The sequence below is a fragment of the Grammomys surdaster genome, unplaced genomic scaffold (assembly GCF_004785775.1).
Source record: "Grammomys surdaster isolate TR1022 unplaced genomic scaffold, NIH_TR_1.0 328, whole genome shotgun sequence".
Classification (NCBI taxonomy): domain Eukaryota; kingdom Metazoa; phylum Chordata; class Mammalia; order Rodentia; family Muridae; genus Grammomys; species Grammomys surdaster.
This window is the reverse complement of record NW_021604747.1, coordinates 732,766-759,335: the sequence shown is the minus strand read 5'-3', so window position 1 is coordinate 759,335 and position 26,570 is coordinate 732,766. Positions and strand designations below refer to the sequence as shown.

The window sequence follows — 26,570 nt, the reverse complement described above, 5'->3', positions numbered from 1 at the left end:
CTATCTACCCTAGTGATCCAATCACGTCAGACAGAAATGCTATCTATAACATTTGGAGTGATCTCTTACCAGTTATCAGAGCCTGAACAGTAACAGCCTCTCATCATCTGATGCCAAGCTCTGGGAAGCAGAGAGCTCATAGTGGAGCTACTGCTTTTCTGTGGCCCTACCTTTCTGTGGCTCTGTTCCAAATGTTTCTGCTCTTCTTATTCAGACATGCAAATACAGCCGTTGTCTACTGCCACACCAGCAGGCTAGGAGTTCAAAATAGCCTTTCTTTAAGGCTATGAAATTCTAGGAACACAGGATGACTAGAAAAATCTAATCCTGCCCTCATCTGTCTGCCTACAGTGTAGTGAAAGGAAAGGGAATGTAAATGAGGACAAGATGTGTTATCCCAGCTGTCCTTACTTCCCTTTCTCCCACAAAGTTGAGACCTCTGGCTGTGAAGGACACTTGCATTGTTTTCCCAGGCTGCCTGAGGCTACTTCTCAATTTCTAGACCATTTCTGGCTAATTATCAAATTTCTTAAAGGTGGGCAATAATCTCAGGATTTATTCTACTGGGCTATAGAACCTTGGAAATGCAGAGCACAAATCAATTTGATCTAGGTAATCTACCAAAATTATTTTCATATACTCAATAAAGCTATGACAGGTGAAAACTAAACAAGGAAAGCCCAGCGACACCTAGGAAACATCCTGAGTGTTTGTCCTCAACCATGTAGTTTTATTAATTCAGTAAGACCATTGACAAGTTGCTCATACATTCTTATAATTAAAAAACAAAATGGCAGTGGGCTAGGGAGATTGCTCAGTAAGCAGAGGAGGCACTTGGACCTGAGTCTGATGCCAGCATTCACGCAGAAGCTGGAAATGTCGATGTGCATCTATGATCCCAGTACTAAGATGGAGACAGTAGGATTCATGGGCTTTCTTGTTCCAGTCTAGCAAATCAAACAGGTGGGTACCAAGATAAATGTGTAAGCCTGTCTCAAAATACAAAGTGGAGAGTGACTGAAAAAGATAAAGATACCCAGGGTCAACTCTGGCCTCTACACACACACACACACACACACACACACACACACACACACACAGGGCTGTGATATACTAAAGATATGAGGAAATATATTATCTGTAGTCTATATTTGGTTAAATACAGTTTAAAACTATTTACTATGGGGCTGGGCTGTAGCTCAATGGTCGAATGGCAGCCTAAATGGAATTTCAGGGTCTTGGGCATCAATTGATCCTGGTATCAAAAAGAAAACACAAACAGCAACAGCAGCAACAGACACACCCTACAAAAACAAAACACCTACTTTGCTGTAATAGGAATGTTATAGCAAAAAAGGTCATAAGACCTTTATTTTTAAATTGCATATTAAAAACCTTTAGCCAGATATGGTGGCTCATACCTATAATTCTGGCACTTGAGAGACAGGCAAGGAATCACGAGTTCAGACTCATCTTTTGCTCCTTAGTGAGTCTCCATGGCCAGCCAGAGCAACATGGACTATCTCAGTAACAGAATTTCACACATTAAAATTCATCACATACCCACACCTTAATGGGAAAAGTAAGACAGATTATCAGTGTCGAGGTAAGAGACAATAGGCTGTAAGTTAAAAAAAAGAATATTAATATATACATGCACCTTATGTGCTTAAGTAACTCTAAATTTAAAAAACAGAAAAGTAAATTTCTGATCAAACACCTGTGACTAGGGAAAAAGAATCATTTCAGTTAGAAACTCTAAATAGTTGCTTTTAAAATGAGCACAAAGCTGTGTATCAACTCAGTGAGCTTCAAGATCAAAGCAGCCTTTGCTAGACACCAGAAGAAAACTGCCCCTGGCCTGGCTCCAGATGTGAGGTCAACAGTCCTATGGGCAGAAGCCCTTCAGAAACCCACTGTGGAAGACTTTCTCAAAAGACTCCAATTCATTAGAATTCTGTCCAAAAGCTTTACAAAGTTTACCACTCCAAGCTCTAAGGTTACATTTTGAATAGCAGGAAAAATATTAAAGACTATGAACTCTAATGAGTAGTAGGGGCTAGGATTTGTCTTGTGACAAGTGCATGCCCAGGGCACACAAGACCTGGGGTTCTCTGCCCCCAGTGTCCCCAGTCAAAAGCAAGAGCAGGAATGTTGCTGAGAGCAGGATGAGCATTCCTCTAAGTGCTAGGACTCCAGGGGCTAACATAGAGTATACAATGGCACACCATGAACCCGTTTCATGGACAGCAGCAGGCTGCATGTGCAGAGATCTTAGAGAACAGGAGAGAACGCAGTGCTTGTCCCTGGCCCTGCTCCAAGGTTTGTATACACATACAAAAGCTAAAGGAGTTGTGTCAGTCTATAACACTGACTGTGTGGCAGGCTTTGACCAACACCTTCCTTGTATCTCAGCTAGCCGTTATACATCCTACAGCACAGGGCACTATTACTACTCCCATTCTGTAGCCAAGGGCAGTGACCCACCATGGAGTCAGTCTCTAAACTCTGCACCATCTCTATCTCACAGGGAAAGCTAATCCACACAGAATAGAAACATAAAATTTATTTCTCTGTGTTATGTATCGTTTCTTACACAGAGAGATCCCAAAAGCAGAAGTAAAGAAATATTAGAAATACTGTTATCACAATTCAGTAGAAATAGGGTTTTATTCTTGAAAACAAAAATAAAATTTGACTTGAAAGTACAATATATTCATAACTCTACATATCTGACCTGAACACAGAATGCAGTGACTGAGTGTCTTCACTTTTAAGTGTTAGAGACAGTTTGGGAAATCAAACTCAACCTGTTTAACTGGGAGTGGGAGACCTTTGCTTGATGAAGTACCCCAGACGCAGGAGAACAAAGCTGTACCTTTCCTCTCCTGTGGGAACCTTGATATTACACGTGAAGCATGTATGAGGTACGGAACATGAAACTCTGGGGACCTTTGGGGAGGGGAAGTCCTTACAGGGAGGGGAAGGTGTCAGGGGCAGCCTTGCTTATACACTGAAGGCCTAAAATCAGCAATAGGCCTTAGTTAGCCTGCTAACACAAAGTCTTGGGTCTCTGTGGAAAAATACTGAAACAGATAGCCGTACGATATTGTAAACAGGCAGCTTTGGTGGAAATTTACCAGCCTGGATAAGAACAAGTAGTCATAGGTCTTGTGGATAGTCATAGACCTTGTGTAACCTTGGTGGATAGTACCAACTTAGACAAGGACAAGTGAATCATAGGCAGAGTCATAGTGACCTGTCCCCTGAACCTTCACCCAGCTGACACTCTGTTCTGGAAGATATCTGTACTCCCCCTGAACACCTATACTCCTGCTTCATCCCCTTCCCCACATCCTGCCTTTATGTGTATATAACCCCTGTGTGAAAAAGTAAAAAATTATGGTTTGATCAGCTCATAGACAAGCCGTGGTTCTTTACGTTTGGCTGTTTCCCTCATTCTCTCTTTCAGGTGATCTCCCCAGGACCCTGTTTATTGTCCTGCTGGACTGGGCAGAAAGGGACAGAGTACAGAAAAGTCACTCATACATGAACCAAAATCCAACTAAGGGCTAGTGGGGGAAGAAAGTGGGAGGGGAGGTTGGAGGGGCAAGAAAATCAACAAAGACAAAGTCTGCATAAGGAGCCTGATGGAATACAAGCCCATTGCTTTATATGCTAATCAGAAGACAAGACATCTACTAAGAGAATTTTGATTGAAAAATAGTAAATAGATATTAAAGAGTACTACCAAATTCTGGAGCTTTATTGCATTCACCACCTATATATGAAGGTAATTGAAAGGGTTTTGAAATGATTTTCAACTAGAGACTGACAGAAGTATCAACCAGGTTGCTGATAAAATTCATTTTACCATTCACTTTGAAGAGTTCAAATATGTCTTTTGCAATTTTTTTTTGCCACTGATATTTTAATAAACTCCACCTGATGGGAAGGAAATATCCGTAACTTCAGAACAAGTAAAAGGGTGATGACATCAGACATATAAATGTTAAGGCCTGTCAACATTTGGTGGCAGTTCTTCCCAGAAGTCCAAAGGGTTGCCATCATGCCTGTGTACTGACTGCTCTCTTTCCACTGGTATCTGTGGAACTGTCAGGGCTGTTAGGTTTTATGGATGCTAACAAGCCTTTGACATTTTCAGTCATCAGCTTTTTCTTCTTCTTCCTCGAGAGAGATGTGTAGCCTGCCCCAGGCGGCAGCAGGAGGGCCAGAAGTCCCCAGGGCTGCCCACTGGAAGGAGAAGGCTGATCCTTATCTTCCTGTTCCAAAATCCAGGCACTGTCTCTTGCCAATTCCACAAATTTTTGTAGCTGGTTCTGACTCACATTTTTGCTTATGTTGAGAGATGTTTCAAAAGGATTCTGGATGTACAGAGGAGAGGAATCGGGTTTGTTTTGCTCCCTTCCCTACAGACCACAACAGAGAAAACACATATATGTAAGGACTTAGCTGCCAGGAACACACAAGACCAACATAAGCCACAGAGTAAAGACCTGCTTTCCCAGGAGTCTTGGGTACATATGCATTTATGAGTGCGGATATGACCAGGCTGTTCTTTCCCCACACAGTTTACAAGTATTCTCTGAAGACAATTACTTAGATTTATGATCTATGAATGATCTCAATGCTTAGGTGACAGGTATCTGGACTAGGTCATCAATAAAAACCCTCTTTACATAACACAACTTCTACTTAAAAAGAGAAGGGTCTGAGTCAAGAGATGAAAGGGGAGAGAGAGAATATAAATAAGTCAATCTTTGTAAAGTGGCATGTACTAAATTAAGCCCCAATCCCTGAAACTGAGGGGAGCAGTCAGATCTCTCTCTCTCTCTCTCTCTCTCTCTCCTTGGGACTTGGAATCAGGGTAGTAGCACATGCCTGTAATCCCAGCACTGGGATGTAGAGGCAAAAGTATCCAAGTCCAAGGCCAATCTGGGTATACATGACCAAACTTGTCTCAAAAAGAAGACAAATTCTTCCACTGGGCACAACTTTGGTTTAAACAACTATATGTAAACTTCAGGGTTGCTATTCCACATCTTAAAGGATACAGTCTTAGCATTTAGAACAGACCATGTACTGTAACAATATCAATGCCAGAGCTGCCTCCTATTCGTGCAGCTCCATGGATGCTGAGCTCAGTCAAGTACCACAGCCCATTTCAGTTCCACCTCATGACTTACTCAGACCTATGCATTTGTTAAAATTAAAGTGCTTAAAAAATGAATCGAATACAGTACAATACTAGTACAGTAGGAAGCTAGGTTATAACAAATGCTGACACAGTCATTACCTGCCGAATATTTATGGAATTTTTATTGAAAGCAAAATTGCCAAAATACTCAAAAAATTCCTTTAGTAGTAATTCTGCAAGAAAATAAGATAAAGAAAAATTAGAAGAAAATCTGTCAGAACTCAAAAAGGAACATGAAAAAAAGGAGAAAGACTTACCTAATGTTTCTGTGTTTCCAGAAGGTTGAATTTTATTCACATCCCGGACGAATGTACAATTGTTCCCCTCTAGAATACATCTATCTTCAGCATCTTAAATACACAGAAATAGCGTTTCATCCTGTACAGTATTCCCTCTTTCAGAACTATGAATTAATCCAGTTAAATACCAATGTCCTATCATTAGTCGTACTATATGTAATTAATTAGTTCAATAGATTTTACAACTCCACTTACAAAGGATTTGAAATGATCACACAACAGTGGACACAATGTTGCATTTCCTTCACTGAACTAAAGTTAGCTTCTAACAACTCAAAGATTTCAACAAATCTTTTGAAGTAATGAGTTTTCTAGTTATAAATGAAAACAGGCAGTTTCTACCTTCCAGTAAACAAACTTAAAGACATCCTTACTCAGCAAATTGATTTCCTTTTCCATTCTTAACACTGTTTAATGCTTTGATCCAATGATTCAAACTAGTTGTTCTAAAAAGACTTAAAAATTGTTAATTTATCAAAGGAAGAACTCCAGAGTGATCAGAATTTAGTAATTCAGGAATCAAGTAAGAATACATTAAATCAGGCATTCACTTTCCTACTAGCATTTATCTTGAGATGAAGCATTTTCCTTATTTTTGCTAAGTCCACAGGTACCATGAAATCTACCAGGCACCCTAGTCCGCGTCCCAATATACAATGTACATGATGTTTCTCAAAAACAAACTCCAATCTCACAAGGCTGGTCAGCAGCCACTTCCTGTTTCAGTATTTCCTAATACAAATCATCCTCTACTGAAACTTACCTGACTGCATTTTGACTTCAGGCATATTACTAGATTGCCCCAGTCTAGGAATAAAAAGACCACTCTTCCTGTGATTATCCCTCTTTTAGTTTGACCCTATAGCAGACACTTTATAATCTGAATGATTGTGGGTATCTATAATTCCCAGCGGAAGACTAGAAAGAAAGAAATAAGGTTCCTTCAGTCCCATCTCTCTTTTTTTAAATGTGTGGGGTTTTTTTGTTTTGTTTTAACAAAATAATATCTACATTACTGAGATATTTTCCTTGCAATGTTATGTGTTCTATTGTTCCAGTTTGAATCTGGAGGGTCCCCCAAAGGCCCATGTGTTAGAGACTTATTCTTAGCTTGGTGATTTCAGGAGGTAGTAAACACATACTGAGGACATACATGCCCTTGAAGTGAAGAAACAGGGACCCATTTCTTCCTCTTCTGCTCATGTCTATGTCCTATAAAATTATAAAATTCCTGTGTATCCTCCATTACTGTGTGCAGCCGTACCCCATGCCCAAAGCTATAACAACACAAAGCCAACTAACACATTACTACCCAGCTATATAAACTTTTCTTTGAAATTTATATATATAAATATATACGCTTTAATATGTCAAGTAACAACAGATTATATGTATTTATATGTATTTATATGTATGTGTATCCTCCCACTTTGAGACAGAGTTTCTCTGTGTAGCTCTGGCTGTCCTGGAATTCACTCTGTAAACCAGCCTCAAATTCAGAGATCCACCTGCCTCTGCCTCCCAAGTGCTAGGATTAATGGAATGTGCCACCACACCCAGCTCATATTTTATTTTTTGTGACACAGCATAACTCAAATATATTCACTGTCTTTTAGTAGCTGTGCCCTCCCCCCTCCCAGGAATGTGTCTCTGATTTATAACATTACTAACAAAGGGACTCCATGGAAACCCCTAAACAACCTATGCTTCTGCCAAGGCTATTGGTTGCTCTCTACAAACTGACAGTAAGGCCTACTGCTGAAGACATCGTCTACATAGCTCACTAATTACACAGAAGCCAAGGTGGTACCTCCCTAGAACCTTCACTCCTACTGACTAGTGTTCAGGGTACTAGAAGGCTCTCTGTACATTACCAGAGGAGAAAAGTAAAGACCAAGTTAGCTATAAACTCTTGGATCTACTGTGGTGACTTGCCTGCATGATACACTAGTGCAATAGTGGCACTAAAGTTGTGGGAACAATCAAGCACACTATCTGACTGGAATTAGGCCCACTCTATGAAATGGATCCCATGCCCAACACTGCCTGGGTGGCCAAGAACCTGAGACTAGATAGGCCATGAACCTAAGGGGAAAACCAAATACCACTGTTCTGCTAAAAGATCATAGCAATAAAATAACATCTAATGATATTATGCTATACCCACAGATCACTATCTTGCTCATCATCAGAGAAGCTTCCTCCTGCAGTAGATGGGAACAAATACAGAGACTCACAACTATGTAAAGAGTGGGAGGCCTTGGAACACTCAGTCCTAAATGGAAGGTCTTCATCAAACCTGTCCCCCTCAGGGCCCAGAGAACTCCTCCAAAAAGGAAGCAGAAAGATCTTAAGAGACAGAGAGGATGAAGACCCAGGAGACAAAGCCTTACAGAAACAGCAGGACTGAGTCACATAAGGACTCAAGAGACTGTAGCATCGTGCACAGGGCCTGTACAGGTCTAACCTCAATGGGGATCCAGGGCTGAGGGAAATGAGACACATTCCTAGTCCACCAGAAGCTATCTCCAACTGATGACCAATCAGGAAGAAAAAGGTTTTCCAATGCAGTCTCACTGGGTACATGAACCACACCCAGTAGCAGATGGCTAACATAAAACAAACTCAATGTTATCTTTGGAGGGTTTTGTCTCACAATGTCTGAACATTTTTTTTCTTTACAGATCTTTCGCTTATATATTATGCTTTCCAATTATGTTTTTATGTGTTTTCTGTATGTGCAAATATGTGTGTCTCAGCATTTGTGTGTGTTTCTTGTGCTTTTTCTTCAATCAGCTGCTCTTTCTATTTGTTTGTATGTTTTCACTTTATCTTACTTTTTTAAGCTGCCTGTTTGTATTGAAATTAGAAAAAAAAAACAACCCACAAACCTGTGGATATGGGTTGGTGGGGAAATGGAGAACATCTGGGAGGAGATGGGAAGGGAAAACCATAATCAAAATATACTGTATGAAAAAAAAATGTTTCCAATTTTAAAAAATTATTAACACAGAAAAGTAAGAGTCACATTAAAAATACTTCTATAAACACCCTCAATTAAAAGCCCATAGACTTTCTCTACTGATGTATTTATCTTAGGGTTTCTATTGCTGAGATGAAACACCATGACCAAAAAACAGCTTATACTTCCACACTGCTGTTCATCACCAAAGGAAGTCAGGACAGGAGGCAAAGGCTGATGCAGAAGCCATGAAGGGATGCTGCTTTCTGGCATGCTCAGCCTGCTTTCCTGTATAGAAACCAGGACCAAAAGCACAGAGACAGACACAACTACCAGCAATGAGCTGGGCCCTTCTCCATTAATCACTAATTAACAAAATGCCTTATATCCAGATCTTACAGAGGCATTCTCAATGAAGGTACCCCTCCTTTCAGATAATTCTATTCTGTGTATTGACACAACACTAGCCAGCACATTGTTCCTTTTCACTAAAAAGATTTCATAGAAAATACTGAAACTCGGAGGCAATTTGATTTAAGGTAAGACCATTTTTGTTTTTTCCACATCTTAAGCCTGATAAACCGTTTGGTTTTCTAGTCTTTTCCTCTTTTCTTTTCCTACTTTAAGTATCACTCAAACATGGACACAGTCTGTCCAATAGGACAGCCACAGTCACTTCTGACTACTAAAATGAAAGTGGGGTGAAGATCTGGTGGGAGAAAGAGAGAGGGTTAGTGGAGGAGTGGGGGAGAAGACACATGTGACCAGAATATATTATATATGTATGAAAATGTCAACTAAACTAATTAAAAGCACAAATAACTGGACTAAAACTAGTAAGATATCAACTCTTCTGAGTACCTAGCAGAATTCTTTGTAGACAAGACACAGGCAGATTTGAATGGAATGAACTTGTAGCTATCACATTATGCCGCAGTAAGCATTACAGAGCTACTGCAATCCAAGTACTATAGTATTACTCAAGGGGGAGACAGCACTGAAGACATATGTCAGGACAGAAATAGACACACACAAACATGGACAATTTATTGTCACTGGTTTTTAGTGAGGGTACAAAAAGGACTTGATGGAGAAGCGTACCCTGTTTTAAAAGCAAACAGTGCTCAGAATAATTGGACATTCACATGCCAAAAAGAACTAACTTGAAATGGATAGCAGGACAAAGTGTAAAACATAAAACTTATCAAAGAAACTTCAAGAACTTCTTTATTAACTAGAGTTAGGCAAAGTTAACAAAGTTTCAAAAGTATAATCTATAAAAGAAAAAGCTGATTTATTCAGACTCATTGAAATTAAAGGGCAAACCCCAGAAGAATCAATTCCTATGACTCAGTGGGACTTTCAGAAAGTGGAATCAGCAGGCCCAATGTTTGTAGAGACGGGCCTGAGTACCTGATGCAGAGCTACTGACAATACTCTGGGAGACTTTCAGAATGTGGCTTTTAGGTAGTTCCACATTTTGGTACACAGCTTATTCGTGACTAGGCTATGGAACAACAGTTGTCGCAAACAAGACAGGCACATGGAATAGCCCAGAAGTAGCAGAAAGAGCATTTCCTCTCAGCCTGGAGGGCCTGGAGATGAGAACTGGAGATGGCACACTTACTTTCTCTATTAAAGAAAGAAGATGAGCGTGTACATTCTTCCTTTGGAGAAATAAAGGTAGCAGGGGTCAGTGGAATGCATCATGACTTTGTTAGAGGAATGGGGTGTATAGCCCCTCCCCACAGAAAACCCCACAGAGCTACAGAAGGTGTCTTAACAAGTTCTAAGGTGACCTGGGCAGAGTGAGCGCTTACAGTCTTATTAATAAAGTAAGAGGATGATGAATAACTCTCACTGTCTCCACTCTCCCACTTTTAGTTCACTCTAACTAACCATGAGTGATGGCATCAAATGAGGAGTAAAGGTGAAAACACTATTCAAACTGGTACATGCACAAACACGCACCTCTCGTATTGCTTACTTCCTGTTATCTTCTATATTTATCCTTTCACTAATGACACCCTTCAACTACCACCTCATTTCTCCAAATTACCCATGCAACAGAACCCCTAGGGTTTTGTTTATATTTTCTCAACTTCCTCACTACATATTTCTTTTCATCTTACCCATGCTGCCCTCCTCAATAGAATGAATAATTCACAAACATACTATTATAAATGTGGCTCCCAAAGAAAAAGTCAGATCCAAGAGAATATATACTTAATGATGTCTTTTACATAAGAAATAAACAGGTAAAAGTCAAGCTCTGCCATTAAGAGCTGGCAGAGTAGTCCCCGCAGGGAACACAGCTGTGATTCCTGCAGCACGTGACATGGTTACACCACTGTACTGCTGAAGTAGACACACACCCAGCCCATGGAGGTGCAGAGCACCACTTCCTGCAGGGCAGGAAGCAAGGCCAGGTGAGCCTGGCAAATGAGAGCCTCCCAGTAGAGGGTCTTTTTGCTGTCCTGACTCATCTTTTTGGCAGTTCTCCATGAACAGTGGTATGACAGAGACCACAGCAGGGACAGGTGGGGAGAGGTGAATGAGCAGGTACAGACAGATGGGGGTATAACCTCCTGAGACCAGCAAGAGAAGAGGCCCCGGGAGAAAGAGAAGTTATCAAGAGGAAGGTCATGAAAGGCATGTATGTAACACTGAGAATGAAGGCTTTCACCTTAGCCTGGGCACTAAACAGTGGTTTGCAAAGTTCTAGAGGTTCTGAAGGGTATTCCAGGAATTAAATACACAAGCAAGAAAACAAAATCATTTTAAAGAGAGCAAATTGGTAAGACTATCCTGGGTTCTAAATGAGAGGCTCAGAAGAAATCAAATATGAAAACCATTTAGCCAGTTAATGACAGAGTTCCAAGATGTCTTCCATTTCTTGGGTTTAACATTGTTTTTTCTCTTAGCCACAGCCACAGACGTTTTAATCAACATTAATACTAGCCTTATGGAAGTCAGCAAGTACTCAGGCCATAACTTTAAACACATGAACAGGAAAGAACATTTTAATAAGTTCACCTCAAAGTGATTTCTACCACATATTAAAACAGACATTCATTTAAGAAATGTTCTTTCATGGCAATTTTAAAACCAAAGATTAAAATGTAAGCAAAAAATAAATTCTGCTTTGAACTGATTGACAACCATACCTGCAATGTGTTATAGAGAACTGCTAATCAGGCTGAAAATCAAAGGTTGGATGTCTTTAAGTAGAATACTAAGGAATTCCTAAAATAACCTCTTATGGCATTTTTAAATGATTAGGAATGAAAACAGCATACTTTGGGGGAGGGGTTACAGGAGAGATGAACTCCGAGCCTTGTATGTGCTAGGCAAGTGCTGGACTACTGAGCTACAATCCCGTCTCTCAACACACATATTTTAGTTTGTTTATAAACCATACTCTTGTATTAAAATTACTGACAGATACCAGGAAGATACTGAAGAATTCCAAGAAAGAGAATGAGACCCACAGATACCTGTTTACGAAAAACCTCCATTAGCGCTCAGGAGCAGGAGGGAAGGGAAGAAAACTGTGGGGACAATCCCAAGGGAGTCCTTGAGGCTGGGAGGAGGGAGGGGTCAGGGAGGCCAGAGGAGGCCTGACTCAGTCTGAGGACTCGGAGACTGGAGCAGAGTAATGGTATACTCCATTTTGTTGTTGTTATTGTTGTTTTTCCAGTTTCCAGATCCCAGGAGCTCCATGACAGGATGACTTCTCAATGTTAAAACATCAGTGTACCCAGAATAAGAAGGGCTGTTTACCAGTTGTTCATTGATGAGACTCTACCTTCATTTTGCTTATGTTTTACCTTTCTAGTTTGTTAGCTATTGTAAACTATCTGACACATGTAGTCACTAAATACTTCATGAATGAAGGATGCCAGGGAGGAAGGGCCACAGGCATGGCTGCTGCCTTCTGTTTCAGGCTCAGACCTGAGACCAAGTCCCATTCCACCCTGCTGACCCTCAGGCAACCCACCAATTCAGCTTTTTCTTAGCTCAGTTGTGAATTATACTAACATCTGTTACGCTTCCAGGAACTTCTGATTTGAATTAAGGAATGGTAGCTGAGAGAGATAACTTAGTCTGAGAGAAGAGAAAGCACATTCCAGGCAAAAAATTAATTATGGCTAAAGGAGCAGATAAAAAAACATTACGAGAACAATCATAGTGTGGGTGGGTATGGGAACACACAGGGAGGAATGGCAGAGGACATTGTAGCTTAGACAGCAGATGGTTTTAAATACTAACACGTAGTTCACAACTCATTACATAGGAATAAAAGTCCTTTCAGGGTTATTCTAAACAGAGAAGACACACATACACTTAAGAATTACCTTATAGCAACATGCACAATAGGACAACTATAAAGATATGTACACACTTTCTATATGTGTCTCCCTGAATGATCGTCCTTTTACAGATTAGAATATTTTTTCTATCTCTTCTAGCAAGCTATCAAAATTTCAATTTATTTATAATATAAATATCATGCTGAATTTAAAACACTATATATCTAGGACTAATTGTAAACTCAAATTTAAGTACACTGAGAATCTTTACAACATCAGGAAGCAGTTTCAGACACCACAGTGCAGTCTGGAAAGGATAGAATCTGAAAAGCCTTGGGAACTGTGATCAGATCCACAGCTGGACCTAAGTTTGTTTTCAACTTTATCTCAGACTAGGTCAACTAAGTGAGAGGCTCCAGCTGTTGGAAGGCTGAGATAAACAAGTTGCCAATGGACATAAATAAGGCACAACTCTCAATTCCAAAGGCCTAGCTTGACAACATCAGTTCTTTTGACAGATGGTGAAAACACAAACACACAAACACACACACAAAAACAGCACTTAAAATTTGGAATCAGAATTAAAATTTACATTCATGTATCTTTAGATTTAAAAATAAAGACATAGATGACATGACTTACAAATATATGTGCTTTGATTCTACAGGGCAAATGTCTATCCAGTGTCAAAGAGAGAGAAGGTCACTTCTAGTCTTACCTGCTATGGACTTTAGGGAATCCAGAGTTGGAAGAATGGGGGGTGATCTTCTCTGGAGGAAAAAGATGACCATCACTGTTAGGGAGAAGTTTGTAATCCAAGCACCAGGAATACTGCTTGTTAACGAATGTTCCCGAGCCCAGCAGCGCACACTGAACACCAAAGCTCTTACTCTCGAATCCAGGGAGCCATATATATAAAGGAGTTCGGAAATTTTCAAAGCAATACTTCAAAACAGAAAAGTTAAAAATAAAAACTTCAATCCCCAAGTTAAGACACAAGGGTCAAACAAAAGACACATCTGGGAACAGATCTAAGTATCTCACTGTTCCTACCTACATTTTGAATACCATGATTAAACCAAAGCATTGTGCTGGCAGGCATGGTGGCAAGCACCTGCTAATCAGGCTACATGGGAGGTAGGGGAATGAGGATGAGGAGCTGAAGAACAGCCCCAGCTATAAAGCAAGCTGGAGTCCATCCTGAGTTACATCAAACCCTGCCTCAAAGCCAACCAACCAGCTATGCACTCCCAATATTCAATTCAATGTAAATGCTCAAATATCAAACCCATTCATTGCCAATGCAACATTCTTAAAAACAGTGACAACTACAACCCTCCTGACTCACACTCCCCAGAACGAGGATTATAGCTATGTGCCATTACACCCCATTTAGTGAGTTCATATTAAAGCAAGAAACCACTCATTATTGAAGTATGTGGAAAAGAGCTGCAAGCTACTGTTGGTAAGCAAGAGTTGAGGTAACACCTCAGCACAGTCACACCTAAGTGAGTCCATCTAAGGTCATTCATACCTATTGTTAGCAGTCAGATCACACTGGAATCCAGAGCCCTGATGGGAAAATCTCACCAGTGGACATCGAGCATTGAGTATCTTCTGAACACCCACACAACCAGGCCCAAAATTGTCAAGGCACTCTCCTACTACAGATAGGATCTTCTGGGTTGCAATTCTTTCTGAAGGAACATTTTTCACTTGAAATTCCATTAAAAAATTTCCTGTATTCTGAATATGAAAACATGATAATTATGAGGGGACTTTTGGGAAGAGAATTTTTTTAAACTTTAGAGAAAGGATTATTTAGAATTTAAGAGTCTAAATAACTTCTGGCCAAACAAAGCAATACCGAGACACATGCAATCACAGCAAAATACTTAAAGATGTTTGGTAGCCTTTGAGTTTTGTGAAATACAAGTACTAACCTGAAAAAAAAAAAACTGACTTAAGATTAGCATATGTACTGCAGTCAAGTATGTACATAAAGTACTAATACCCACAGATTCGCTTATTACACACATTTCCTGAACATACACACCTGCCCTTTCCCCTTTGTTTCCCCTAACACCCCAATGGACCTGTTGACTCACAATGGATACAGGGGGAATATACAGGCAGAAGAATGGCAGATCAACAAGAGAAAACAAGACACAGAGGCTTCCCTACATAGAGATCAACAGAAAAGTGAACAAAGAAAAAGATCATCCATTAAAACAAATAGTAACAAATATATTTGAAATTAACTCATCCCAAGATGGTTTAAAAAAAAAAAAGCCACTAACCTGCAGAGCAGATAATAGAGGAGTGAGTGAGGTTAGACTCTTTCTCTCTCATAAGCAATGGATACAAAATATACACAAGAGGTGTAGGTGATGCCACAAAAGAAAAACAAAACCCCCAAAAATCCAGTTCTGAGCAGTGGACACAGAGGCAGAGAACTGAAGCTGGCAGAATGGCCAGGCTGAGGACAGTTAGTGAAGTTGCTCTGTGTACCTGTGTATGGTGCTGAGCTTACCCTGCACCCATGTGGGTGTGCTTTGTATGTAAGCAGAGGTTTCCTAGATCACTCTTAGGTAGGATCAGAGCATACCATAGAAGGCTATACCAAAAGGGCCATGCCTCAGCTCTCTATGGTCTGGTCAGCATTTTCATGGGTAGGAAGGACACAGGCAGAGACAATGAGTCAGCCTGGCTGCTAGAGAGAAAGGGGTGACAGAGAGCTAACACTAGGCTGCTCTGGACTCAGCCTCAGCAAGAGATAGTCAGACCATGGGTAAGGCCACTGAGGTCTGGGAAACTGACTGCCACCAAAGCATAACCAAGCTTAGAATGAATGATATAAAAAGCAAGAGTACATGTAGGCTAATCAGATCCATAGATCCTGCACCAAAAATACACTGACATTTGCCCACCAAATAAACAAAACTTTGACAAAATAGGGCTAGGAAACAGCTCCACTGGTAAGTGTCTGCATACGACCAGAGCTACTGGACAGCTTGTCTGGCCAATCAGAGTGCTGAATTCAGGAAGAGACGATGTCTCTTAAGATAGGATAAGAAGACACCTCATGTTGAACCCTGGCCTCTACAGATAATTACATATATGTGCATGCATACCTAGGTGACCAACTGTATTGAACCATGACCTCTATCAAGCACACACATGTGCACGCACAACCCCATGTGCAAACATACTTTATATACACAGAAAAACTGCAGAAACAGCTAACTCCGGTGGTTCTCATATTTTCTATTTCTATAGCATTTCATGCGGAAGAAATCCTAACAAGAAAAAAGAAAAATCAAAAAATAGAAACTAAGCACACAGCCCAGACCTGTCATTCAGACAACAGGAAACACTACTTGAGAGATAGGTACTAATTTTTACTTCTATTGCCTAAATCCTGAAACATGGAAGACTTTCTATCAAAACAGCAAAACTGGAGACAACCAATTTCCAACACATGTTAATCTTACTAAACCTGACATGTTTAACTCTGATGTCATTCTACACCTTGCTGATTGCAGTTACATGAAGATACACAGGTTTGCTGGCTTAAAGACTAGAACTATAATGGAATAAACCACAGACACATACCTGCCCTGCTCAGCTTAGGACACAGGGGGAGACTGTCAGATCAGTCATCATAGACACGGCAGGAAGACCCAAAAGACAGAAGTATCCGAGAGGCATAAAAAAGTTGGTGGGGTGATTAATTTTAAACAGTGTGAGGAAAAAAGAAAGGACAGCTTCAAGAAGGCTGAGGCAGAAGTAGGCCTTAACTCTAAGAGACAAATCTTTTCAATGCTGTGCTAACAAGAACCATTCTAGAACAGAAAAAGCAATTCTAAGACTTCAAGAAAACCAGACTGCACTCTAAGATAACTTCCAGACAGGCTGATTAAAACAAAAGAAGACAGCAGGGAAAATTAAAACCTACTGATATCTGAAACACTCTCATACCTGTGGACATAGACATCAGTGCCCCAAACCCTGAGGAAGCCAACTTTTGTGCACATGTAGAAGAAGCACAGTAAGTGACCCACATCAGACCAACACAAAGAAAGACTTTACAGTTCCAAATAGTCAATAGCAGATAAACTGAATTCTTTAATCATGTTCACTAAAATTAAAAATCAACAGCTATAGTTTTATTAGGTCCAAAGACTTCCCTTTTCTAACTTTTTAGTGGTGCAAAGGGAGGCTTACCTTGTGAACATCAAGTTTTCCAGTTTCATCTAGATCTAAAAACATATCCAAATCACATCCTAATTTGCCAAACGTGTTCACTGAGGAGCCAAAGGGCCAGATGACACAGCTGGGAAAATATGCAGCAGCAATGTCCTCAATCAGAGAGCAGGTAAGGTAGCGGAGCCTGACATTCTCCTCTGTGAGCTGGAAGGCCTCCAGGAGAGTGCTCAGTTGGTCGTCTATCTAGCTGGCCAAAAAAAGGGACAGAATACACAGATGTTTAGGTTCTGTAAAATAATGTCATTTTCATTCTAACAAGACTTACCTTTAAGAAAATTGTTTTCCTTCAGTCTTAAAAGTAGATTTTAAAATGCATTTGCATGTGTACTTACACTTGTGCACACATACACATGCACGCACGCACCCACACGCGCTCCTATGCTATACTAGCATATACAAGAGTATTTATGAAGATCAAAGATTAACACTGGGTTTCTTCCAGAACTGCTGTCTACCTTATTTTCTGAGATGGGATCTCTCTTTGAAACCAGAGATCACTGTTTAAGCTAGACTTGCTGGCCAGGGAGCTGTGGAGATCTACCTGTTTCTGTCCTGTCATCCCAGTGCAGGGATTCCAGGCTCATGCCATGATGGCTCTGTTTGTATGTGGATGCTGGGGATCCAAACCTGGGGCCTCACATTTACACAGCAAACAGTTTTCCACTGAGCCATCTCTGAAGCCCAGGCTGGTGGCCTCAAACTCAAGAGATTCCCCCTGTCTTTGCCTCCTGAGTACTGAGAATAAAGGCAAGTACCACCATCAACTGGAAAAAGTTGATTCTTAATACTACTACTAAAAGTGCTAGTAAAATAAAGCTTGGTTAGAATTAAAACAACTTTTCTTTGTAAGCAGTAAGTAGGAAGTATTGTTTAAGCAAAAAGAAAGGAAGGAAGCACTTGACAAGAGGTCAGAACAAGGACAAAGGTCAGAGCAGGAAGGGAGCTGAGGGTCAAAGAACAAGAAACACAGGATTCAAGCAGTAAAGGCCCTACCGACTCCTTAGAAGACTGATATTAAAGACTCCAAAACTGCACTAGAATTGAATATTTAAACTACAAGTCACAGCTTTCAATGCCTTTATTTGAAAACAGCTCTACAAGTAAAGAACCAAGCACTAACTAAAAAATAAGTCAACAGCAGTGGAGGAAATATGTAGTCTAGAAGCAAAATATTAGAACTCAGAAAATCAAACCAAAAACAGTATTTAAATAAATAAACTGACTTTTTATAAAGATCACTAACCTACCTAAAAGTTTGATCAATCAGGATCAAAAAACAATACTAGGATAAAGATTCAAAACTAGAAATAATATATTATAGACATTATTGCATTAAAAAGAGAAAAAAAGGTCTAAATTGTTCAAAAGGACCCCAAACTTCAGCATCACATGGTTTATCCACAAGATACGGAGCATAATTGCATGGGGAGTCCCTGACTAGAGAAGGGAGACTTATTTTTCATCCAGCCAATTCTGTAGTGTAAGTTTCTTTTAATTACATGTCTGGGTGTATGGACAAGAGAGTAAAATGCCCCAGAAGAGGGGTCGCAGCCCTGGAGTTAAGAGTCTCAGTGGTTGTCAGCATCTGACATAGGTGCTGAGAACCCAATTTGTCTTCTGCAAAAGCAGCCAAGTGCTCAAGACTACTGAACAATCTTTCCAGCCCCCAAGTAGAAAGAATTTCTTAAACCAGTTCCATTCACTAATAAAATTTTGAGTTGTACAAAAATGAGTCAAGCAAATACACATTTAAAAAGTACACCTTGATGAAACAGATGGATTCTATGAATACAAGAATGTCTTGCCATGAGGACATTTATGACTGCAATTCACTGCTCTAAAAGAAATTAGGAGGAAAACCATACAGTAATTTTGAGATCATACACCAATTATCAAGATAATCTCACATACTAATTGCAACATCTACCCAAGAGACTACATCTATCAATTCTTAGCAGAAACTGCTATACATCCATCTCTAACTCTTCTCATCTTATAAAAACCCTGTTTCTACTAAACAGTAATGGAGCAGAGTACCAGAACTCTTACAGTGCACAAACATAAATTCAAAAATCTGAAATACACATGTAAACTTACGCTTTCTGCATAACTCAGTAATTTAAAGAGCTTCTTGCTTGAAGGAGGTGACTGGTTGTTTGTCTGTACAGATGGCTGTCCAGATATTTGGCTAGATGGATTCTTCAGCCTTAAGTTCAAGAAACGTGACTTAAATGGAATTGCAGCTTCTATGCGCTGGGCTGGAGTATGTGTTCCATTCTGCAATGAGTTTATACTGTCTTTCTGGCAAAATTCTACAACTGCATGGAGACCCTATATGAAAAGCATAAGAAAAGAAAAAAAAAAAACTATGCTTCACAATGACATTTTCAACACATTAACAGAACATCCTCAAAATAATTATGATATAAAATACTGCATTTTGAATTTTATAAATGATACCATTCTAACACAACTCATTTTGAGTAAATTAGGAAAAGAACTACAGTGCCCTGAAAATATCAGTACAACAGGACAGCACAGAGTGCAGCCCAGACCCCTCTTTCTGCCAATAGCTACAGCACTAGACTAAGTCAGTGGTTCTCAACCTTCCTAATGCTGTGCTGACCCCAACCATAAAAATATTTTTGCTGCTACTTCATAACTGTAATTTTGCTACTGTTATGAATCACAATGTAAGCATTTTTAGACACAGAGGTTTGCCAATAGAGTTGAAACTCACAGGTGGAGAAGCACTATTCTAAGATCTTCAGATTACAGGGTCACTCCATGATAACATCCTGACAACTCCTTTTCTTTCTGCAACACTGGGGATTGAACCGAGGGTCTTCAGTGTGCTAGACAATGACTGAGCTAGACATCAACTACAATCCTAAAACACTGCAAGAAGTGTTTCTTTTCTCACACCCAAGGGGAGAAAAGCCTCAGTAAAGAAATGAAGGACGGCTGAAATGCCAAGAGATCCTGGCTCACATACTACAAAAGCAGCACAACTGCGTTCACATCATATCCACCAGGTTAGGTAGGAGTTTAGACACGTACAAAGCTCTCGTAGAAGAAATGATTACTGATTGGTCCATGCTGGGATAAATACTTGAGAAATTTTTTCTCACTGATATTATTAGGACAATGAATCAAAACAGTCCGCTGGGCCTGTTCTCTTCTCTCTTTCTGCACCTCAGAAAATTTCTTTTGGAGGGTCTTGTCTTCAGTGCCTACAAATGAGACAAAAACATTTCTAATACACATATACAATTTAAAACATATGTTGATAAATTTTATGAAGATCAAACATGTAATTAAAATGATTTTATCCTAATCAAATATTTTAAAATTTTATTTATTATGTGCCCATATGCAGCCATACATTGGCACATATGTGGAGGTCAAAAAACAACTTTTGGGAATAAGTTCTCTTCTCCCACTATGTGGCTTCTAGGGACCAAACTCAGGTGATCAAGCTTGGCCATAAGCACCTCTCCAGCCCACCTGCACAGTCTGTCCTCTCATATATGTTTTTTTTTCTTTCCTTTCCTTTTTTTTTTTTCTTGACAAAGTCTCACTCTGAAGCCCTGGTTGGCTTGAAACTCACTATGTAGACAAGGCTAGCCTTAAACTCAGAGATCTTCCTGCCTCTGCCTCCCAAGTGCTGGGACTAAAGGTATGTGCCACCACACTTGGCTTATCTTACAATTCTCTATGACTATCATTAAAATTGTGAGTTGGAATAGCTGAGATCAATGCTGGAAACAGTCTGCAAAACTTAGAAAGTAAAACCATTCACTCAACACATCTGTAAATATACACACAAAACCTACAATCTGTACTGAAAACCCTAAAGAAAATTAATACAAGTCTAAGTATAATCAAACAATGGTCTTGAGACATTTAACATGCTGTAGGAAGTTACTGTAAAGATTTTCTCCATCTTAAATCTTGATCTGGCTCAAACAATTGATCCCCACTTGCCATCGATTAGGCATTCTATCACAGGGAAATAAAATTAAAATCTAAAGCTAGAGCTAGCACTCACCCAGCATCCACAAGCCCTGAGTTCAGTCCTCAGTACAACATAAAACCGGGTGTGGAAAGTACATGTCTGTCATCCCAACAATCAGAAAACAGAGGCAGAAGGGTTCCATGCTCAAGGTCACCTTCTGCTACACAGTGAAATTCAAGACCATCCAGAGCTACAAAATAAATTCTTTGAACCTTTCTAGAGACAAGGAGTTTTACAAAGAGAGGGATGAGGACTGATACAGTCAAGTTAGATACATTCATTGGTCACAAAAGGAAGATGGACAACTCACTTTCCCCTCAAAATACTGAACTTTCAATGCAGAGTTTAAGGTGCATTTTCTAAGTCTGAAAGGATAAACTCTATAAATTAAGAAGCACTAAGTTTGATACTAACATACCCAACAAATTCCAGAGACTGACATATGAAAATCAAAAACATAGAGCCCAACCAAGAAAGTACCCCAAATACCGTATCTTGATTTTAGCAAACTCTAAGACATTTTCATGGGAAAGAGGGAGATTTGGGTTTATGACAGTGCAAGCTGCTGAATCCTAAACTGTCCTCATCAGCACCAGTTCAAAGCCAAGTCTCTTAAGCACTCAGCACTGTTAACAAGTGAGCAAACATGCAGAAATACCAATGTTCTCCCTCCCGCCCTAGATGCTGAAGACACACTTACATGTGTGCGTGCCCTCCTCCCAACTCCCTCCTGCTCTAGATGTTGAAGACACTTTTACATGTGCCCTCCTATCCACGCCACAACAACCTTCATCATTCATCTCAGGCCTGTGCCATCGCAGCAGCCCAACTCTAAATTGGACTCTGGCACTCCTGTTTTGTCCCCTTCAATCAACGATCCACGCTCCTGCCAATGTGACCCTTCTACCTGAAGTATACATGCCACAGCCTAGGTTGCTGGCTGTGCCTCTTTTCGTTGTCCACTTCTGCCCTCACACCTACCACACATGGCACTATACACACAACACATTACACACCTACCACATACGGCACTGTACACACAATATACTAAATGCTAACAACTTTCTTGCCTCCATCCCCCTGTTGGAATGCCCACCTGCTCGCTTTCTATCTGGCCAACTTCTACTCAGCCTTCAAATTTTGCTTAGGTGTGTGAATACTTCAGGCATACCACAGTAGATTGTCTTCCAGCTCTGTATTACCTTACTTAGATATCTATGAAGGAATACGATCCATAGAATTGTTATGTTTATTTAACAGTATGGAAGACTAACTTCTTCATGTTAAGGACAGAGCCTATTCTACTTCCTGTCAACTGATCTTAGCCTTTGGACTGTTCTTCCTCTTGGTCTTCATTTCCTTCTCTTTTTATGCAAAGGCTTTGCCTGACCCACCTCACCACAAATCCTAATGATATAAATGTGGAACATAATCTATAACTAAGAGAGACGAATGCTACATAGTCAGGGGAGTTTCACTGTTGTTTTGCCACTGTAAATGGCAAAGCTTGCCACTGTAGATGGTAAAGCTTGACTTTGAAAGGCAGACTTACTTTTTTTCTTCTCATCTATAAGTTGGAGTCACAGGGCTGAGGGGATGGCTCACTGGTTAAAGTGACTGCCATATAAGTTCGAAGAGCAGAATTCAGATCCCTAGAACACAGGTAAATGCCAGGTAGGCAGGGAGGCTCACCTGCAATAGTTAGAGGGTTCCCAGAGCAATAACTGACACTAGTCACTTCTTCGGGCTCTAGGTTTGATTGAGAGATCCTGCCTTGATGAAGAGGTTGGAAGAGCCACTCATCCATGTCCACATGCACTTACACACGTGCACACACATATGCAATCATACACACAGAGACAACACTCGCATGTGCACACAGAAAATAGGGAAAAAGTTAAGACTTAATGTTGCAATAATGCCTTCTGTTCTATGCCACAGGTTTTCTTTTATGTCATAAAGAGCATACGAAAATGCTCTCAAACTTGAGCCACTGCACAAATGCTAAATTACAATAGAGTCTCCAGCAGAATCCTTATTTGGATTTGCAGGGTTATTTAAAGAATTTTCAACAGAAGCTGCTTCTGCTAAATCCAATTCAGTCATTTCAACATACATCAAATGTCTTGCAAGGCTGTTTTAGAATTCTGAAGACTCTCCACAGGTTACGGTTACAAGAAAGGCTCAGTGAGGGTGGAGTCTGAACAGACAAAGTATATACATTTTGAAGGTCCCTGTTGAAACAATGGATGCAAGTCTGTTACCAAAAGGGTTGTGCTGAAAACTCCAAAATAATAAACATTTCATAGCCAGAGAGTTCTGAGAACCAGGAAAATCAGCTGTTCATTGGCTCTAGTGTATTCAGCTTTGGCGACGTCTAATAGATATTGCACTGTCTAGTTTTATAGAGTCATCTGAAACAAGGAAATCTCAACTGAGCAAACGGCTCTATCAAGACTGTGTGGCAGGCAAGTCTGTAAAGCATTTTCATTAATGAGTGATTGGTATCGATGGGACCAGGCCATAGTAGGTGGTACCATTTTGGGCTGGTGGTCCTGGGTTAGAAAAAAGCAGATTAAGCAAGCCACGAGGAGCAAGCTGCCACGAGCAAGCAGCATGCCTCCATGGCCCCTGGATCAGCTTCTGCCCCAGACTCCTGACCAGTCTGAATTCCTGTCTTGGCTTCCCTCAGTGAACGGTGAGTCGAAATATGTAACTCAAATATACTCTTTCCTTCCCTGGTTGCTTTTGATCATCTTTCATCACAGCGCTAATAACCCTAACCAAGATAGATTATCAAAGGCAGATTGCGCTGGGGTCAGAGATGGAGTAAACGTCACTAGGTGGCAATACCGATTATTGTTATAACCACCGCGAACGGTTTTTGTGTTGGCACTCGCCAACTGTGTTTCTGCCCTAAACAATTTCACTGCTGTACTCTCGGCAGTCGTCCTCCACAGTGCCCAGGCGGGAGACCAGGCCCGAGGCCGGCAGCCGCTAGCCTTCCGCCCACCCCTGCCAGCCCCGTCACCTGTTTCCGCAACCCCCGAAGGCTGTTCTTCGCTCCCGACGCTCGCGGCTATAGTCCCTGGACAACTCGGGTGCCTGGAAATAGAGCGCGGGAATCGGTTCCTTCTCTGGGAACACAGGGGCAAACGGGTCAAGAACCCCACGCCGCGAACAGCCATTGTCATGGCAGCAGGAAGTAAACGCCAAAGGTCAGCAGGCTTCTGAGCATGCGCGCCGAGAGGCTGTGACAACGGGAAGCCCATCAGGTCAAACTAGGAAGGTACTATCGCGTAGACGGCAAAATACGGAGGTCAGACTGGAAATCGCTGAGATTTGCATATACTTACATGGTCTGAATTTAACTTTCTGTATGCCTCACTAAACTCTGGTGAGGTGATGCTACTCCATTATACAGAGTTTAACTTGTTATAGTTTATTCACATCTTGTTGAAGAGGAAGATAAATGAGCCTCAGAAGTCAGACTCAGGTCAGACTACCAAAGTTATTGTTTTGTCCCTAAGTAGGCACATTTAAAATACCTAAATAGGTATTTTTTTTTAAGTACTAAGTGCTACTAACTTTATTGGGTTTGTATGACTATTGAGTTGTTCCTTTCGCTAACTCAAATTTTAATTAGATTTCCCCCTAACTTTCTCCATTTGTTTCTGAGCATATTTTACTAATTAAACTATATTCCTTCATTCCATCTCACAACAGAGAAAAGCTTTCATTTTTTTCTTTATTTGTAAATTATGTGCTTATGTGCCTGTATGTAGATTTATACATGTGAATGCAATGCCCAAAAATGTCACAAGAGGGCATGAGATCTCAGGGCGCTAGAGACACCAGGAACTGTGAGCCACCTCATGTGGGTGCTGGAAACCCAACTCTGATCCTCTGTAAAAGCAACGTGTCCTCTAACTCCTGAGCTGTCTTTCCAGACCCTCGATAGTATTGATGAGCCAAGTGTGCTTTATCAGTTTTGAGACCTCAGTAGGTTGTTTCTACCCTTTGACTATTATCGTTAGAGTGGCTAGTGACATCCATGTGTAATTGTGTGTGTGTGTGTGGGGCAACTAGAGGTCAGAGGGCAACATCAGGTGTCTTCCTCTATTGCTCTCACCTTATCTTTTGATGCAGCGTGCCTCACAGTTTTGTCTAGACTGGCTAGCCAGTGAGCCTCTGAGATCCACCTGTCTCTACCTTTCTTCACCTGGAGCAATTAAACTAAACTTGGGTTCTCTGCAAGAACAGTATGTGTTCTTAACTCTTTAGCCATCACTCCAGCCCCTGTTTTAACACTAAAAGTATATAATATTTAGTTTGATATTTATGTATATACATGTGACAGAGGGTATATATGTGCATGTATGTGGATGCCACAGAGGCCAGAGAGGGCCTTGGATCTCCAGGAGCTGAAATCGCAAGCAATTGTAAGCCACCCTATATGAATATTGGGAATTAAACTAGAATCCTCTGCAAGAACAGCGAATCTCTCTGGGCCCTTCTTTAATCTTTTGTGGAACTCCTTTGCTTTCTCCCATAGGGACTGTACCCTTTTCATTGCCACTGAAATACATGAAGTTTTGATGTTTTGAACATTCTTGACAACATTTGCTCAATTTTGATGTATGGTATTAATGTCTCTTCTGTTAGTTGTTTGGGCTTACAGCTTCAGATAGTCAGAGCCATAATGGCAGAGCAGAGTGGATAGGGTCTCTTCTGTTAGTTGTTTGGGCTTACAGCTTCGGATAGTCAGAGCCCATAATGGCAGAGCAGAGTGGATAAGCATGGTGCCTGGAGCAGGATGCTAAGAGCTCACATCTTGAACTACAAGCACAAAGCAGAGAAAAGGCACTGTAAATGACTCAAGTCTTTTGAAAAGACCTCAAAGCCCCCCCCCCTCCAGGAGCATGCTTCCTCCTGCAAGGCCATACCGCCTGCACACACTAAAGCAGCTCCATCAACTGGGACCAAACGTTCAAACATCTAAGCCTATGGGCAACATTCTCAATCAAACAACTATATATTGTTTTTGTTGTTGTTTGCTTTATTTATTTGCGGTTTTGTTTTGCTATCACCCATCCTAGCGAGTGTAAGACAGTGTCTCGGGTTTTTGGTTTGCATGTCCCTGATGGAAGCTGAGCATCTTTTAATGTAATTACCAACCTTTGTGTATTCTCTCTGGGGAAAGGCCACTTTCCATGCTTTACTATAAAAATAAAATCAAAACACACAAACAAAAAAACTTGTTTTATCTTTCTTTATGGAGCTGGAATGGTTTTTTTTTTCCTGTGGGAGATAGAAGTTGGCCCTTTGCTTTTAAGAGTTAGAATTTTTCCCATGAAGGTCAGGAACCCAAGAGTTGATACATTAGGCAAGTTCTCTACATTGAACTGTACTCTCCCCTGAAGCATTCTTTATATATTTCTGGTAAAAGACTCTTATTCTGGACATGACACTCTTATAGTTGATTTGCAAA

General features: G+C 40.6%; 1 protein-coding gene across 2 annotated transcripts; it reads right to left on the bottom strand.

The window, feature by feature from the left end:
• Positions 1-3,633: 3,633 nt before the first annotated feature.
• Mtpap (mitochondrial poly(A) polymerase) lies at positions 3,634-24,268 on the bottom strand. Of its 2 annotated transcripts, XM_028778201.1 has the most exons (9): positions 24,111-24,268; positions 20,122-20,294; positions 19,159-19,392; positions 17,020-17,244; positions 14,327-14,538; positions 13,511-13,737; positions 5,476-5,568; positions 5,318-5,391; positions 3,634-4,430 (listed from the first exon to the last, which is right to left on the bottom strand). In XM_028778201.1, exons 1-9 carry the CDS (start codon positions 24,265-24,267, stop codon positions 4,068-4,070), a joined length of 1,758 nt encoding a protein of 585 aa, XP_028634034.1. In that variant the 5' UTR covers position 24,268; the 3' UTR covers positions 3,634-4,067. The 2 variants fall into 2 exon arrangements, with proteins under 2 accessions (XP_028634034.1, XP_028634035.1); XM_028778202.1 differs by lacking the exons at positions 20,122-20,294; positions 24,111-24,268 and having other exon boundaries at positions 17,020-17,248; positions 19,159-19,273.
• Positions 24,269-26,570: the final 2,302 nt, after the last annotated feature.